General features: G+C 43.1%; 1 protein-coding gene across 1 annotated transcript in view; it reads right to left on the reverse strand.

Moving 5' to 3' along the window:
• Window positions 1-8604: 8604 nt before the first annotated feature.
• Window positions 8605-18910, reverse strand: part of LHX4 (LIM homeobox 4) — a 66420-nt gene continuing 56114 nt past the window's right edge. Inside the window, exons 4-6 of the mRNA XM_077278203.1 lie at window positions 14822-14976; window positions 13382-13550; window positions 8605-9463 (exon numbers count right to left, since the gene is read on the reverse strand). Coding sequence (XP_077134318.1) covers window positions 9102-9463; window positions 13382-13550; window positions 14822-14976 — 686 coding nt within the window. The 3' untranslated portion in view covers window positions 8605-9101. The remainder of the gene's footprint in view (window positions 9464-13381; window positions 13551-14821; window positions 14977-18910) is intronic.

The following is an 18910-nucleotide window of genomic DNA, read 5'->3' on the forward strand; positions in this document are numbered from 1 at the left end:
CGGAGTCAGAGCGTTAGGTTTGCATTCTAAGTCATTGGTATTCCAGCAGGACAATGGACCCAAACATACTTCATGAATCATCCAGAAATGGATGGAAACAAAGCACTCGGGAGTCCTGAAGTGGCCAGCAATGAGTCCGGATATAAATCCCATTGATCACCTGTGAAGAGATCTTAAAATTGCTGTTGGGAGAAGGCATCTTCCAACATGAGAGACCTGGAGCAGTTTGCAAAAGAAGAGTGCTCCAAAATTCCAGTTGAGAGGTGTGAGACGCTTGTTGATGGTTACAGGAAGGGATTTATTGCAGTTATTTATTCCAAAGGGTTTACAACCAAATATTAAGTTGAGGGTCGCAACAAATGTGTCCAGCCCATATCGGGTTTTGTGTGAAATTATGTCCAATTTGTCTTTTATTTTATTTTGTTCTGTGTTTTTGTGTTCCAGTACACAAAGGAAATAAACACGTGTATAACATAACGTGTGATTGCAATAATTTTCTGGCAGAAATACTTAATTTTCCATGAGAATATCCAGGGTACCAACATTTTCAGCCATGACTATACATTTCTCGGATCAAACTTTCAATCAAATTGTAAAATCTCCAGATCATGTCTATAGTGAGACGTTAACCTGCTGTTGAATGTATCTGACAACGTCGCTTAGATCGCAGGTTTCCTGACAGCTAATCTTTCCCTTGGTTGCAATCACCTTGATGTAAAAGTGACGTTAGGAATGTCTTCCGTATGAGCATAAAAGCTGTTCACGATCCTGTTCTGATGGAAGAACTAATCCTTTGTATTCGATATACGAGCTAACCATGCATTACTGTTGCATCCAGTGAAGGGGTTAATGCCTCTCTGAAGCCATATGCATGCGGGTTGTGAGCTGCCCTAACCATTGCAAATGCCGCAGCATAATCTGCTTTACAGCAGAGCGCTCTGCACATATATATACTCTGACACGCACACATGCTCAACCATAATCCCTCTCCTTGCCCTTAACTACCGTTAACCAAAGTGCTTAATGCACAATTTAAGCTGGATCCACTCTAAAAACACTTTAATTGAGGAGCATTAAATGTTAAAATGATTAAAAAAAGATGATATAAATAAAACCCAAAGAGAGGCTGATACCGGCATCTGCAGTGGTGGGGACGGGAGGGGGAGCGCTCGATCTGTCTTGTGGCTTCGAAAGTTCCAAACATTAATACGAGACCTTCGTGCCGGGCTTCATGTGGCCATGTCAGGCTCAATAATGCTGTGTTAGGGTAAAAGAAAAACCGCCTGTGTTAGTAGAACCATTGATATTGCTACAGGATAAGCTTAAAGGGGTTTTCCACTTTCAGGAAAGTGGACCCAAACACTGTGAAATGCCCAACAACTAACAGGTCAGGTTCTCGCACTTCCCCATCCCAGCGCCAATTACCCACCGCTTTTGGAATCTCTGTATCAGTGCTGCAGCGGTGACATCATATCGGCAACGCGGATCACTGTTGTAGCCAAACGCTGAGCTCAATGGCTTGTACCGTCCACCTCGGCACAGCCACTGACCACATTTATTGACTACTGCTGTGATGTATGTTATTGAAGGGACATCACTGCTTTTAAAGGGATTGTCAGGATAAGAAAAAAATCTTTCCCCCCCCCCCCCGGAAACAGGGTTACACTTTTCAGTGGGTTGTGTCCTGTATTGCTGGTCACATTTTTTTTTCTCTCTAATTATAAGCATCAGTTCCGGGTGGGCCTAGTGCTATAATTTAACCCTGATATTTAAAATCACATAGGCCAATGCTGTCCCCCCAAACGTACTTCCCATGATGGCAAGTATGAAGATTGGCTTCAGTCACCGCTCCGTATACTAACACCAATAATACCACCGTTACACAAGAGTAAATCATACTGCTACGCTATGACCGCCACATAATGACTGAATAATGCCACCATACTGATCACTGCCAATCATGACTACCAAGACCGATATTACCATCAACACTGCCTTCTAAGAGTTATATAATAGCGCCATACCTTAACCACGTTATCAGCATATACTACGACTATACTGATCATTAACCAATAACCACTGTACTGAGACTGATACTACCACCATAGAGTGACCATATATTGGGAGATATCGGCTTTATACCATTACACTGCAGACCATATATTGTATACTGTACAGAGGAATCCAGTGACTCACCAGTGATGTTCTCGCTGATGGTAGTCATTAACTTTCCCATTTCGACCGCTATGACCACTTCTTCCATCTGTTGCTTGTTTCTTCAGAATGTAACACACACATCTTTAGCTCATCGCTTTTACAGCACCCTCTTCAGAGTCCTCTCTTCCATATACCCAAGCAGTAGCATCCATCCCTGCTCAGGAATAAAGCTACTCTGTGTCTCCTAAGGAAATTAATCCCTCTGTAATAATAATGCCCTGATCGTGCCTGGCCAAGGAACAAAACCTTACCCTCTCTGTTGATGGTGTAATGCAGAGGTGTCAAACTGCATTCCTCGAGGGCCGCCAACAGGTCATGTTTTCAGGATTTCCTTAGCATTCCACAAGGTGCTGGAATCATTCTGTGCAGGTGATTAATTATCACCTGTGCAATACAAGGAAATCCTGAAAACATGACCTGTTGGCGGCCCTCGAGGAATGCAGTTTGACACCTCTGGTGTAATGGGTCCTCCCTTGTAGTCTCTGGCACAGGCCGATAGCCTCCCGTCTCCTTCATGGCCCTGGCCTCAGGAAGCCGTCTGTCCTGCCTGATTAAGTGGTGGAGCTGGGAGCCGGTGGCTCTCTTCTCTGCCACAGTTGTATTCTGTGTCCTGTTGGTATCCACTCACTGAACTTTGTTTTATATTTGAGCAAAATAATCACTCAATAAAATTGACTGCTTCATAGGGTATATGAAAATTGGTTTTCTAAAGCAGACGACCCCTTTTATAACAAATCTCATCCTCAGGGATCGCCAGAACATTAATATGATAAGGCTTATTTTTCATTGACTGGGACTTCAAAAAGTTCCCAGATTTCTCCTTCACGAGACGGACACTGTGTAGTCTCTGTGCAGTATATACACTTCCGATACAGATCCTCAGTGTCTGCATGGAAAGACACAACAGCAGCTATGATGCGTCATTGCGCCCTTTCATCCAGAAGGATGAGGTCCTATGTGAATCTACTGTGAATAGTTAATTAGTGGAGGCTTTAGTTCAGGATTGTCACTGAAACCATTATGAAGAATAATGCCACTATGCAGGACATTGCTGGACGAGCCGTGCACACGAGTAGGATTGTGCTGTGTCAGTGACGGGCACATCTAGTGCTGAGTCAGGTTGGCAATGTGCTATATAGGACATAATGCTTGGTAATATGAAAGCATCATTATGAGATGGCTCCGTGCTAGAGAGGGAACTTTAATATCAGTATTGGGGTCACCAATCCTGCTGCCTAATCTCCATTGGTTTTCATCCGTGTAGGATGCAGGGTCACGCAACCTCCATAACGGACATATTCAGGGCCTCTAGTTTTTCTCATCTATATCAAGATGCCTAGAAATTATTGCCAATTATATCGATAATTTTCCCCTTTTCAGAAGGGCCACTTTACTAAACGACAGAAATCTAGCTTAACAGGAACTTGTCTGTCGATTATTGGGGTCCAAACCACTTTGCCACGGAGAAGGCCATTTTTCTGCAACAGCCACTGTAGGGGAAATGTAGGATTAGGGAATGTTCATGCAAATTTTTTTTTTCAAATGTCTATGTAAAAATATAAAAAAAAAAAAAAAAACTGACCGGTACTTTCAATAAGAAAAAGACAAGTGTGAACAGGAGCAAACTAAGAGAACCACTCTATATAACAAATTAAAACTGCACTCTATAATGTGTAAACATTGACTATATGACATTGGAACTGCATTACTGCCGTAGAAAACATGTTCAAAAAATTAAGATACTTGGCACAGAAATTGGCCAATTTGTGTGAGCCTAACAGCTATGCACATACTCAGGGTTTTCAGTGTCTTTTAACCTCTTCAGGTTTCCAAGGTGGTGACCAGTCCATTCTTCAGGCAGCTTCCGCTCCGCCGACATGTAGCAGCAGAGTACGACACTCTTGTGCCGAACTTGGCACATAATGTACAAAAAAGATGATTTATTTGCAATCCACAGTGAATATATATATGATGTTTCGCTCTCCGTTTAGATCTTCAGATATACGGTTTCCAAACTGGTTAAAAGTGGTGACCGGTCCATTCTTCAGGCAGCTTCCGCTCCGCAGACAATCTATACTTTACAAGGCTCAAAAGAAGACACTTGGGTGTCTTTTTTTAGTACTTTGTCAGCGTTTTTGATTTAAAAAAAACTCAATTTATGGGGGAAATCTGCACCTAAAACTTGGTGTACTCGCAAGGAAGATTAAGATGTTGTGGGTGTGAAACACGCACCGCAGGTCACATTACGCAGAGTCAAAAAAAGGCACAGCGGACACGAGATTTCTACAAATTCCATCCACTTTGCTGGAACTGTAAGAGGCGGCTTCAAAAACTCATCGTGGGAACACAACCTGACATGGTGACCATTCAAAACTGATCTCCATTAAGGCTTATAGAGGGGATCCCAAATGGAGTCCCCTCTTTATGATGGCCATATGGCCAAAGGTTATTTTTGAGAATCTTCTTAAGGATCTGGCATTACTGATGTCGATGCAGCGCCACAGTAATCAAGTTAGATATCAGTTTCTAATCCCATATGAGACGTTCATGCCTTCTTCTGGGCTGCTGAAAAAAAAAGATATTAACGCATAACTTGCGAAATTAGTCCATACTGCCATGGATCCATCCATATGGCCTCATGCATGCGGCATTGTTGGGTGCACCGAGCCTGTACCGCAATACCCTAAGGCTGTATGGAGTAAAGAGACCTCCATGTGGTGCCAAATACATGAAGGTGTCCTCTCCTAGAAGAGATGCTTCTTACAGAGAGTACCTCTGTACCGACAGAAGACGTTGGAGCAAGCCATGATTGTAAGGCGCCATGCTCTGGAATGGTACAGCTGCTACTTTTCTATACATTTCCCTTGCTCCCATTTACTTTCCTGACCATCTCCCTAACAATTCTCTCTCCTGACATTTGTACTTAGTGGTAATTATCTTGTATTGATTGGAACACCATGTGGCAGATTTTTACTAAACCGTCCTAAAACGTTTGCCTGAGAAAGCACTTACCATATTTAATTAGTGTAGAACAAGCACTATATTAAGACCAACATTAAATAGTTCACATTTAGGATGTTCTGCAGATCCAATGTGATCGCAAAGTCAGCAGTGAAAATAATGCATGTAATCCATGGCCACATTTACATAGTAACATTGGAAGCAAAATACTACTGGGTACAATGGACAACCAACACAATATGTTCGACAGTCAATGAATGCTATACCTTAACTGGGCACCACCATAAATTAGCCAGATAATGGTCACAAACTGCATTTCTCTCTGAAGGACAGATCATTGAATGCAATCTCAGCTTTTTATGACCTAGACAAGAAGAACTCCAAGTTCAGACCTTTAGCGGCTGAGCTACAGCAACGACCAAGAGCGTCCGACCAGGTTATTTTCAGAACTCCTATTCATTTCTTTGGGAGTGTTAGAAATGGCGTAGCTCAGCCGTTCTTACCTGTTTCTGCATCTCGACCACCAGTGGTTGAAGCCTGGATGGAAATATTTTGGTCCATGAAAGGCAGAGATGGGAATTATTCTTCAATGTTTCCCCTGCTGACTCTTCAGGGAAATGTAATGATGTAAAATATGACCAATGGCTGTAAGGAACCTTTCAGTGGAACCTTATAACAAAAACGTATTTTCCATAACAGACAGCCCCTTTCATCCTTGTGTAATTATTATTTCTTAATGACAATAAGAACAAAAAAGGTTTTTTTTCCTGTTTCACATCCCATAGAATCCATTTGGAGAATTAATAAGAAAAGCCACCGAAATGGATTCTCAAAATTAAAAATTTAATGGTCCAATGAGGAATCAAATCCTAAACGGATTTACCAATTGACTTACCTTTTATCGGTTAAAATAATCTACTTGCTATTGAAAGCATTTTTGGAACAGTATTTTGAAAATTACCAATTTACCCCCCCCCCCCCACACACACACACACACACACACACACACACACGCACACACACACACATATTGCAAGATAAGAAGGATACAGTGCGTAGCAAGGGGTACCCTGGAAATTTTTATTTCATGGAAAGCCACTTCACTAACCTCGCCAAATTCTTTATATGACCCAGACAGAAATATTGCTCCAAGTGAAGCCCATTATAGTTCCAAATTTGTATGATACCCCTTATATGGCCCCAACAGCAGTATGATCAACACATCCCCCACACACACAGTATGATGTTCCTATATACACAGCTACCCACATACAGTATGATTCCTCTACAGTACCCCTCACACAAAGTAAGATACCCCCTATAGTACCCCACACACAGTACGATGCCCTCAAATACATAGTTACCCACATACAGTATGATTCCACCACAGTCCCCCTCATACAAAGTAAGATACCCCCTATAGTACCCCATACACAGTGTGATGCCATCAAATACACAGCTACCCACATACAGTATGATTCCACCACAGTCCCTCCTCATACAAAGTAAGATACCCCCTATAGTACCCCACACACAGTGTGATGCCCTCAGTGTACATCCCCGGCAGCATGATGCTCCCACACAAGCAACTCACTTGCCTTTATGTCCTGCTTTTCTGATGAGCTATTCTCTGCTGCCGGCCAGCTGACCAGAAGGTCTTTTAGTCTCTACCAAGACTAAGTGGTGGAGCAGGGATCTGATGACTCCCTGCTCCACCATTGTATTCCACATTGGCCTGAGGTCACAGAAACAGCTGAAGTCAGGACAGCTCTCCAAATTCAGGACTGTCCCACTAGATCTGGGATGGTTGAGAGAAGTGATTTACCATTACATGAGTGACCCTGTCCATTAAAGCACCGAGTCCCTATAGTTCTCTTACTCTGAATATTGGTCTGTGCACCACTGTCTGGTGCCTTGCAATAAACTTTATTCTCCACTAGTGATGAGCAAGTATACTCATTGCTCGGGTTTTCCAGAGCACGCTCAGGTGGCCTCCGAGTATTTGTGACTAGGGTTGAGCGAAACGGGTCGTTCATTTTCAAAAGTCGCCGACTTTTGGCAAAGTCGGCGTCTCATGAAACCCGACCCGATCCCTGTGGGGGTCGGCCATGCGGTACGCGATCTTGGCGCCAAAGTCGCGTTTCGTATGACGCGATTAGCGCCATTTTTTCAGCCAATGAATGAGCGTGGGCAGAGTGATGACATAGGTGTTAGGGGAGCGAACGCCTATCGTCATGTTATCGCTTGTGCGCAGTAGCGATTTGGAATGTGCAAATCGAAATTTTCTGTTCTGGGACGGAGGGGAGAGAGAGAGAGAAAATATCTTCACTGGGTTTCGTGTTTCGGCCGAAACCCGACTTTTCACTGTGGTCGGCCGATTTCACTCGACTCGACTTTTAAGGCAGTCGGGTTTCACAAAACCCGACTCGACCCTAAAAAACTAAAGGTCGCTCAACCCTATTTGTGACTGCTCGGAGATTTGGTTTTTGTCGAAGCAGCTGCATGATTTACAGCTGCTAGCCAGCCTGAGTACATGTGGGGGTTGCCTGGTTGCTAGGGAATCCCCACATGTAATCAAGCTGTCTAGTAGCCGCAAATCATGCAGCCGCGGCAAGGAAAACTAAATCTCCGAGCAGTCACAAATACTAGGAGACCACCCGAGCGATGAGTATACTTGCTCATCACTAGTGGAGAATAAAGTTTTTTGCAAGGCACCAGAGAGAGAGAGCAGAACGAAAAATCTGCATGAATTCAATGGAAAATGCTTGGAAAACCGGAATCGTAGGCCGGATTCATCTTTTCACATGTCCGTTTCACACGTTTTTGGCCGGTTCCGTCACTTTGCGCTTTTTTCGCCGGATGAAAAAACGTTCATCTGGACGTTTTCTCCGTCCGCTGGAAACGACTATTTGGACAGATCCGGAAAAAAACGGATGAAACGTTTGGCCATCAGGCGCAATTCGGCGCTAATACAACTCTATGAGAAAAAAACGGATCCAGCACAAAAAAAACGGATGTTTTTTTCAAAACTTGCCGGATTGTGCCTGAAACAAAAAACCTGATGTGTGAAAGTAGCCTAAGATGCGGAGTGCTGTATTTTTTTCTATCCTTGTACATTGTATGGAGGGAGAAGTCATACAATGGTGGTATCTCATGAAGGTCATTTCTCCATGATGCTATGTGCAATATTTTGTTACAATTTTTGTAGTTTAACAATATGATTTTTGTATACTGAACTATGATTTTACCCTTAGGAAATGCACGATACCTTGAGTTAATATGCTCTGTAGCAACATACTACAGGCTTAGTAACTTTTGCCACTTCCAATACCAATCCGCTATCCGTGGTGCTGACCGTACGTTTCCAGGACCTACTATAGAAGCACTTCTAGGAAATGAGATAATAAACTCCAATCCAATCCTCTCACTATTTCATTTATTCAGAAACATGATGCTGTCCCACAACAAATGCTGCAATGATGGGTATAGATTGTCGGTTGCATGTCAAACTGATGGTTTGGGCCTTGTATAAAGGCGTTGGTTTTGTTGATCCTTCTGATGTTTTCACGTCGCAAGATTACACAAATACTCATGAGCATGAACTCTTGAGGACTGAGAAAAGTGGGAAGACATGTCTCTTGATCACCCAGGATTAGGTAGGGAGATTCAGACCCCACAGAAGTGCAAACATTTCGTCTTTTTATCAATACATTGTTTTACCGAGCATTGTCTAAGGGAGCTCCACCACTCTACATCACCGTCTCCAATTCGTCTTGCTATGGGCGTCAGTTTAGAAGGACTGTCCAACAGTGGTGGGAGGGCATATCATTTTATTTAAGAGATTTCCAAAGGCTGAGCGTGGTGTCTGCAGAGTTTGGCAAACTCGATGATCATCTAGAAGGTCAGATCCCAATCCCTTTACTTTAAAAGGGAGGATGGTCCATGTCATCTAACCAGGAACCTGGACTGGTTGGGAAGTCTGGATAGCCCATGCTGCTTTCTGTGGAGATGTCGGAGGTCGGAGCAGCCGGTAGTGCTCGTAAAGGAGGGTGGTTGAGAAGCCCTCCTGCATTGTCCAGGTTGTATGGTAACCCATGGGATGGAAGGGATGAAATAGAAGAGGGCGACTGTGGGATATCATAGGGGCTACCATCATGAAGTTCCTGGTAGGATTGTCCTGTTGCATCTATTGTAAAGCCTCCATTGACTAGAGGCACATTCACAAGGTCCCCTCCTGTACTGTAAATACCGGCCGTCGATCCCAGTTCTGACAAAATCTGTTCATCTGTGGGTAAAAAATAAAAATACACAATGTCAAAGGTGTAAGATACAAAAAAAAAGTTTCTTCATTTATTTCAAATATGTAAAAAGTTTTTAAAAGAGCTTAGGTAATTTCAGATTCAGTCCACAATAAGGAAAGATAGGCGTTATACTGTGGGCTCAGTTATCAAAATGTAATGATGCAAATCTTTGGCCACTGTAGATTGTACAATGTGAGAGTGAAAATGAGTTGTTATCACTTTCTGTACATAAAAGTAAAACAACAGAGATCGTGTAACCCAGGCAGAAAACAATTCTGATAAATATGCATCAGGGTCCTGAATCAGGAACTGAGAAAGAATCATTTAGATGCATGTGAGGGCAGTCTCACACGTCCAGATAATTCCGGTACCGGAAACAATCGGTACCGGAATTATCCGTGTCCGTGTGCCCCTACGTTTCTTGTGTACATCAGTGTGGCACACTTGCGGCACACGTGTGCCGCCCGTGTGCCCACTGGGTACCACACGCACCGTGCTGGGTACCACACGTACCAGCATCCGGTGCTGAAGCCGCGATTCATATCTTCTGTGCAGCAGCGTTTGCTGCACAGAAGATATGAATAATAGTGTTTAAAATAGAGATCTATGTGTCCGCCGCCCTCCCACCCCCTGTGCGCCCCCAAACCCCCACCCCCCGCTGTTCTGAAAATACTCACCCGCTTCCCTCGTTGGCTGTCGCTGCTTCCTGTCATGGCCGCGGCTTCTACTGTATGCGGTCACGTGGGGCCGCTCATTTACAGTCATGAATAGGCAGCTCCACCTCCCATAGGGATGGAGCCGCCTATTCATGACTGTAAATTAGCGGCCCCACGTGACCGCATACAGGAGAAGATGGGGCCAGACCAGGAAGCAGCGACAGCCAACGAGGGAAGCGGGTGAGTATTTTCAGAACAGCGGGGGGGGGGGGGCGCACAGGGGGTGGGAGGGCGGCGGACACATAGATCTGTATTTTAAACACTACTATTCATATCTTCTCTGCAGCAAACGCTGCTGCACAGAAGATATGAATCGCGGATTCAGCACCAGTGGGGGGACAGCGCTTACTGTAGCGCTGTCCCCTGCACGGCACAGACTGCAAACGGAGACCGTCCGTGTGCGGTCCGTGTTTTACACGGACCCATTGACTTTAATGGGTCCGTCTAATACGTGCGCTCCCACGAACACTGACATGTCTCCGTGTTTGGCACACGGACACACGGTCCGCAAAAAATCAATGACATCTGCACAGATGCATTGATTTTAATGGGTCTACGTGTGTCAGTGTCTCCGGTACGTGAGGAAACTGTCACCTCACGTACCGGAGCCACTGACGTGTGAAACCGGCCTAATAGAAGCATATTTTTTTAGTTTAAAGTGGTTGTTCAGACTCACGGTTCGAGTCTGCAGTCACTCTATGTGACTGCAGACTTGGGAATCCTTACAGCGTGCATTGTCAGGAATCGCTGGTAGCGGGCGGTCTTGTATACAATTTGCATACTTCCGGCCACATTCCGACTAGACCGGCAATATAATATACTTCATTGAGTGAGGTCGCACACGTCTAGTCGGCATGTGACTGTATGTATGCAAATCACCTACTTTTAATCAGAGGCCTGCCTGCTCCCGGCACTGGATAATCCTGACAGCGGGCACTGTGCATGTTGTGAGGACTGGATGCAAACTTGAGCTCCAAGCCCGGACAACCAACTCCTGTAAAGTGTTATGTTCATCTTATGGCCCAGGAAAGGTGATTAACCTGCTAAGCACTAGGAGACCCCCACCAATCCTGAGAACAAAGCTCCAAAATGCCCCCTTTGAAAGGAGCTAAGGCTGTGCATACGTGCCACCACTCCATTCATTCTCTATGGGACTGCCAGAGACAGAGTCCTAGAGAATAAATGCATGCAACAACCATCAGGGCACTTCGGGGCTTCTTTTTTAGGATTGTCGGGGATCGCCCCAATGCATAGCAACTTATTACCTATTCTAAAATGGGAATAACCCTTTAATTGGACTGTTATGTATTGGTGAAATAATACTATAATAATAATAAAATAATTTAAAAAAAATTGTAATAGTAAAACAATAAATAAGAAGAGAAGGTAAATTATTACTAGAAATCGCTTTCTCTCCGATAAGATCTGGAATCCAGTATATAAAGAATGGATTTGTGTCTCTCCGTGGTTGAACGTCGGCCAGGGGCTGAGGTTCCAGGACAGTCTTACTATGTCATTAAACATGACAAGTCACAGTATAAAGCTCTTCTTTATAGTATACTAAAGCATAGATATAATGAAGAAATTAGTCTGATATAAAATAATAGGCGGCAGCTGTGAATTATAAGCTGTTTAATATTCCGCACGCACAAAAATCATCATAAACCAGTTGATGGCTGGACCAGAGGGATGATTAATCGTCCTTCTGCGTCCTTATTTATTTGATCAATTGCCTGGTTCACGGCCGTGTTTGACGAATGGACTGCAGGGAATACTGCTCAGGTATTTACTGGAGATGGAGAGGGCCTTTGTAACTACCGATTGCTGTCAGCTCCGTTGTGGCTACAACTTTCCCGCAGCTCTGGAAAGTGGCCGACAAATACAAAGTTCATTACAATGCGCTATATTTCATGGGAACACAGCATGAACTCCCATAACTCACCGGAACTTTAGGGCTTTGGTGAATCGCTTTGCACTTTTTAAAATGGACCGACTTCAGCATTCCAGATGTTTCTTGATTCCGAGCCAGCTACTGGCATCATGAAGTTAACGGCGCGCAAGCAGAATATTTTTATGGCCGTTTATGGGCTTCTACCATTTGAAGGGAATGTGTTGTCAGAATGTGACCCGTTATTTAAATCAGGTTCTTGTGTTAATTTTTTTTTATACAAAATATTGTGATTTTAATTATAAAAAAAAATTAAAATTAAAATGCTAATCTTGCAATTTTCACACTGGTTACTGGTTTTTGTTTTTTTTTTAAACTCATTCTTTCCTTTTAGGAAGAGTTTTCAGCAGGTTCATTATCATCAGAGGCAGCATTACAATGATGGTAATACCTCTATACTAAGATGATAAAGAATCTACCAATGACAATAGGTGATGTCAAGCTGACCCTCCTCCCTGACAATCACCTTTGCACACGCTCATTAGATTCTACAATATGAAAGATAGTGTCTGAGTCTGATCATTGTGGCTATGTACATGTGTTGTTTCCTGAAACCATGGAAAGTTAGAATCTGAACAAGCCCCAGAACACAGTGAGAAACATTGCAAGTTTTATTTTTAAAATATATTTTACATCTAACACAATAACCTGACTTAAACAATACCTCAATTTCTGATTAAACATTCCCTTTAAAATAGTAAAATCTCTAAAGTGGATATGAATATTCTAACTGTACTTTTAAAGAGGTGGTACCAAATCATAACAACGAGGCTGCCTACTTCTAGAAACATCACCTGTCCATCGGTTGAGCGGTACTGAAGTAAATAATGTGACCTGCAATACCACACACAACCCGTAGGCAGGTGTGGCGCTATTGAACCAAACTAGACATTTGTTTTTTTGTTTTTTTTTTATTCAGTACAACTTAAGTGATAGGATTTACCTTTTTAACATAGTTATTGTGGACTAAAATAAAGGTTTTTTAAAAATTTGGGAAGCAGGTGTCATCCAAAAATAATGATGATGGAATTCTCAAATTATAAATTTGTATTGATAATGGATTAAAGAATCAACACGTGACAATGAGATTTTCTGAAACCCAATGTGCACCCTAGAGGTTACATGGTCTATGAGTATGGTCACCGCTTGGGGGTACTTAGATATAATTTGTAGGGGGTTCTCGGCTTATGAATGCGGAGATGCTTTGCCCTTGAGATATGTAATAATTTACTATTTACCTCTGTAGCTTAATTCGCTGTCGCTGACTCCACAATCCTCTGCAGAACTCTCCTTCCCCGGCTTTCCCACCCGTGATTTCCTCACGCTTTTGTAGAACTGACCCCATCGCTGCCGGCCTGCGTCCTTTTTCAGCCTTTTTTCTTTAGCTCTTCTGTTCTGGAACCAGACCTGAGAAGGGAAGGTCACATTAAGGCTCCATAAAACTATAAGACCAAGTCATCGTTTGCAAATTTTTTTAACCCTTTCACACCACGGCCAATTTCCATTTTTGTTGTTTCCTCCCCTACTTCCCAGATCCATAACTTTTTTATTCCACATAGACGTACAAGAGCTTTTTTTTTTTGCTGCTCGAGTTGTCCTTTTGAATGACACCATTTGTTTTATCACATTGTGTACTGGAAAATGGGAAAATAAACCCAAGTGGAGATAAATTGTGAAAAAAAAAACTCAATTCTGACATTATTTTTGGGGAATTGTACATTTTGGAGTAAATATGACAATGCAATATGATTATTCTCATCAGCACGATTTCAACGATGCCTAACATGTCCATTTTTTTATTATTATTTTAGTGGTTAAAAAAAATCTGAAGTTTGCAAAAAAAATTTTAGTTGTGTCGTCATTTCCAAGACCTGTAACATTTTAATTTTTCAATCGATGGAGCGGTGCAGTGCAATGACGTATTTTTTGCGGGACGAGACGACATTTTTTGTGACTTTTTGATCGCTTGTGGCAGCATTTTTTAGTGGAAAAATATAAATTATGGCGTTAATTTAATTTTGCCGATAGATCGGACATTTCTGAATGCAGCGATACCACATATGTGTATTTTTAAAAAATATCTTTATTTTCAATGAGGGAATAGGGGGGTGATTTAACTTTCAGGGCTTTTATTTCATATTTCTAAAAACATTTTTTTTTAAATTTTCACTGTTCTTATTAGTCCCCTTAAGGGACTTGAAGCTGCAATCGTCCAATTCCTTATGCTATTTACAGCGATGCTACAGAATTGCTGCATGTAGCAGAAATCAAAGGAGCTCAGTAATGACAGGCACGGGGATCACCAGCTGACCCACGGCTGTCATGCCAACCCATCGGTGACCCGCGATCACATCAACAGTGCACCGATGGGCAAAAAAAATTAAGCAAACGCATGTCAGAGCGTGTTAAATGCCTCTATCAGAGATTGACAGCGGCACTTAACACCTGCAGATGCACCTGCATTTGTTAATGGCATGGCTTGGCTGTAATACACAGCCATCGCCTGCCGGGTATGGGGCGGACTCGCTGCGTGAACCAGCTCTCAACACCCACGTCTGACTTTCATCTTAATGGCGCACGCTATTCATGAATTTTGTGCAAAATAAAAAAAGTTCTTTATTATTTTCTTTTAACTGAACTGATGTTGTACATGGCTATTATATATGTATGCGATGTACCTGTACAACTCGCATGTCCAGCCCGGTCTCGGAGGAGAGCTGTTCCCGCACGTGCCGGGCCGGTTTCGGTGAGTTCTTGTAGGCATTCTTTAACGTCTCCAGCTGTTTGGCGGTTATCGTGGTACGAGGCCTTTTCGCTCCACCCTCTGAATCGTCTGTATAATATGGGGACATAAAATGGCATTATTATTATTAGTTATTCTTAGACCATCTCTGATTCCACAAGAAGGGGTTACATACAAAACACAGATAGAAATAGCAGTGAAATAACAATGACAGGCGGGTACAGAGGGCAGAGTATGGGCTCACAGTCTACCGGCCATTATCTCATTCTCCGAAGACGCAGCATGTTATACACAGAATAGGAGTTGTATCTAGGGCCACTGTCGGTCTGGGAATGGACTTTTTGTTTAAGGTCCCACAACCCTACGCGACCCCATCAGCAGGGACAGAGCGAGATCTCTCCCTTTGCACTAACCCAGCACTGCCGTGTACTTTATTACGAGGGTTGTGGGGTCCCGTTCTGCAGGCTGGGATTCCACAACCCAGACGTTCTGTCTTGTTCTTTCCAGCAACAGTCAGGCTCTTACGGGGGAGCGCTAGGGACACTTCAGATCTCTGTTGTTAGTATGTGATATTTAGAAAACTCTCCAATCTGGGGATTTTCACTGTTTTAATTTTAAAAAAATTGCAACCACAGACTGGTGTTAGGTGCTCTTTAAGCAAAAAAAGATTTTAAGGACCCTGGTCCAGAATCTGCGTTAGTTTGTCATGGACCAGAGCCCCGAGAGCCTCCTCCTACCTGCCGGCTTGTCCAGCGCATCTCTTGATTAGTAGTAGGCCCGGTATGATGCACACATGATGTTGACCAATGCCTGCTAATCAGAGGAGGTACCGGGGGAGGCCAGCCGGGAGGAGGATGTTGCCAGACTCTGATCCGGCAGCTGAAGACTATTAATAGGGTCACTAGACTAGAGTGCCTGAAATGACCAAAATACACCTTTGCACCCCTGGTGGAGTGGGCCATTGAAGAATTCTTATTGGGGCCCAGAATATGGACACCTCGGGGGAGGGGGGGCTTTTTTAATTTTTTTTAAATATATGTATTTTGGGCAAAAAAATCGTTTTTACTATTGTTTATTTTTTCCCTGTTTGACTTTTACAAGCTGTTTGTTTCTCTGCACATTGCTTTCTGCTGAATTATAATAACTAAGGGTCCATTTATCTGATGAACTGCCGACAGCACTAATGACCTCTGATCAGCTTCTTCTTTGCTGATTGGTGGTCATCTAATAGCCTCCATACAGAGGCCGACCACCCTACGGATGCACACTGAACAACGTGTAATACATCTCTCAGTACACATAGGCGGCCATTGTTCTCACCACTGTGAGTCCTGACTACACAGGGCCAGGGAGATGGACATACCATTGGTGCAACCTGTGCAGCCGCATAGGGGCCCGAGAGATAAGGAGGTGACTAGCAACCCCAAAATAGGTGTAATTGTACATTATGAGGAGCTATTGGACTGCAAAGGGCCCAGATTCTGTTCTTGCACAGAGGCCCTTTTCTGTGTCCACCAGTGTGCGTCCAAGAACGATGATCTACAGTACTGCACAAAAAATCATTTCACCAAACAATCAATCACCTTTGTCAGGTGACGGCAGCCTGTTTAGACTGCAAGATTATCATAAAACAAGCGTTCCTGCAGATACTCATTCATGATAATCCTGCAGAGTTAGGGTATGTGCACACGTTGCGGATTTGCGTGCAGATCCGCAGCGGATTGGATGCTGCGGATTAGCAGCAGTTTTCCATCCGGTTTACAGTACCATGTAAACCTATGGAAAACAAAATCCGCAGTGCCCATGCTGCGGAAAATACCGCGCGGAAACGCTGCGTTGTATTTTTTGCAGCATGTCAATTATTTGTGCGGATTCCGCAGCGTTTTGCACCTGCTCCTTTATAGGAATCCGCAGGTGGTAAAACGCAGGTGAAATCCGCACAAAAAATGCTGGAAATCTGCAGTAAATCCGCAGGTAATAAAGATTTTTCAGAAACTGAGCGGAAAAATCCGCAATGTGTGCACATACCTTAAATGATCCTCAGGAATCAGTCAGTGGGCTCTTTCTTATCTGTCTATCTCTGAACTCTTCTGTGCTGGTTTTTGTCCACAAACCACATCAAAGTTGACCTGATCTTTGATTTGGTCATAAATCAGCTCAGAAAAAAAAGACATAAAAGAATTGAAAATTCACTGTCAAAACAAGCTCTCTGATTATAATTAACCCATTCTGCAGCCAGCAATGTCCAGGGAAACGAGCAGCCTGAAAAACTAAATGGTGCACATTTTTTTATGAATTATTTTAGCCTAAAATAAATGCATCTAAGTAAAAAAAATAAAAACCCCAAAAGGTGTCATTAATATACCCTTCAAGTTCTGCTATATATTAAAGCATCCAACCCTTCCCCTGAATGTGATAGAATCTGCCAGATCTATAGATCCGCATTGCTATGGATCTTGCCAGTAGCAGGTTCCTACCCCACCCTTTGTAGCATATCCTGACATAAATATGTTGCAGTGTCATTTTTGCTGTACAAGGTGCATTGATCCTCGCTGCGTTTTCGCTCTGAATGTATATTTCCCAGTGTGTATTATAGCAGCACTAATAGAGAATCACAGTGTATTTCCCTTTATTGGACGTTATATGATGTATTTATGACCATTGTCTTCTTTCTGATTCACGGATTCGATGTATCACAATCCAAGAACTCTGATCATCATTCACCACATTACGCGACAAATGGCACATCTGGGAAGAAGCTTCATCTATTACCAGAAAATGGTTCTTCTCGGGTTTGACGCTGTCAGTGATGATGTCATGAAACCAATTACTACATTTTATTTCAATCTAATTCTTGACTAAGAAGAAGTATAGGCAAAACTGACATTCCGAGTAGACGGGGATCAGTCCAGACTGGCTACTTCAATCGGGGGAACGTTTACCATATTGTATATTTTGCCTTGATTGTCATTTCCTCTATAACATATCCTAAAATTACTTTGTAAAAAAATAAAAACGGGATTGTCCTTGTGCATAGACATATTAGGGCTTCATAGTGGGACGAAAGCAATCACTGTCCCTGCTGTCATTAAGGTGATTCTACTCAACCAGGAAAAGGTGGACGAAGTGGCATAACTTCAGTAAACTTCAGCGGATCTGGCTGAGAAAATACACAGCCGTCCATGTGATAAGTGATCAGGTGGGATCTGGGTCCAAGAAATATGATGTGGGTTCATATAAACCCTAAAAAGGGATTGTTCATGTTCGAACACATTTTTTTTCCCTACATGTATCCATAACCTGTCTCCTCCATATAGATCTGAACTAATCTCCCAATATCTTCCCTCACGTAATCTCCTGTCCTCCCAAGACCTCCTTCTCTCCTCCACACTTATTCGCTCCTCACCCAACCGCCTCCAAGACTTCTCCCGAATATTCACCATCCTCTGGAATTCTCTGCCCCAACACGTCTGACTATCAACCCCTTTCGGATCCTTCAGACGGAACCTGAAAACCCATCTCTTCAGGAAAGCCTACAGCCTGCACTGACCCCGCTGCCTCCTCATCACCACCGGAGCTACAGCCTCACCAACACCGGAGCTGCAGCAACCCTCAACCTATTGTCTCCTTCCCCACCATCCTGTAGAATGTAAGCCTGCAAGGGCAGGGTCCTCACCCCTCTGTATCAGTCTGTAATTGTTAGTTTGCTTACTGTAAGTGATATCTGTAACTTGTATGTAACCCCTCCTCATGTACAGCACCATGGAATCAATCGTGCTATATAAATAAATAATAATAATATTTGGGGCTTAAAATTATTTTTGCAATTGGGTTTCATTAAAAAATTTGCATTGTTGGCCATTTACAGCCGGTGTGTGTTGCTCGGTCTACTGCTGGCTGAACAATTAACTTGAGGATTCAATCAGTAACTTTATTCCGGCGGGAGAATTTGTAACTCTTTTATCTGTCTTTTTCGGAGCTAATTTATGTTCACAGACTCCTTCACACTCGAATGTGCAGGAGA

The sequence above is a fragment of the Ranitomeya variabilis genome, chromosome 8 (genome assembly GCF_051348905.1).
Source record: "Ranitomeya variabilis isolate aRanVar5 chromosome 8, aRanVar5.hap1, whole genome shotgun sequence".
Taxonomy (NCBI): domain Eukaryota; kingdom Metazoa; phylum Chordata; class Amphibia; order Anura; family Dendrobatidae; genus Ranitomeya; species Ranitomeya variabilis.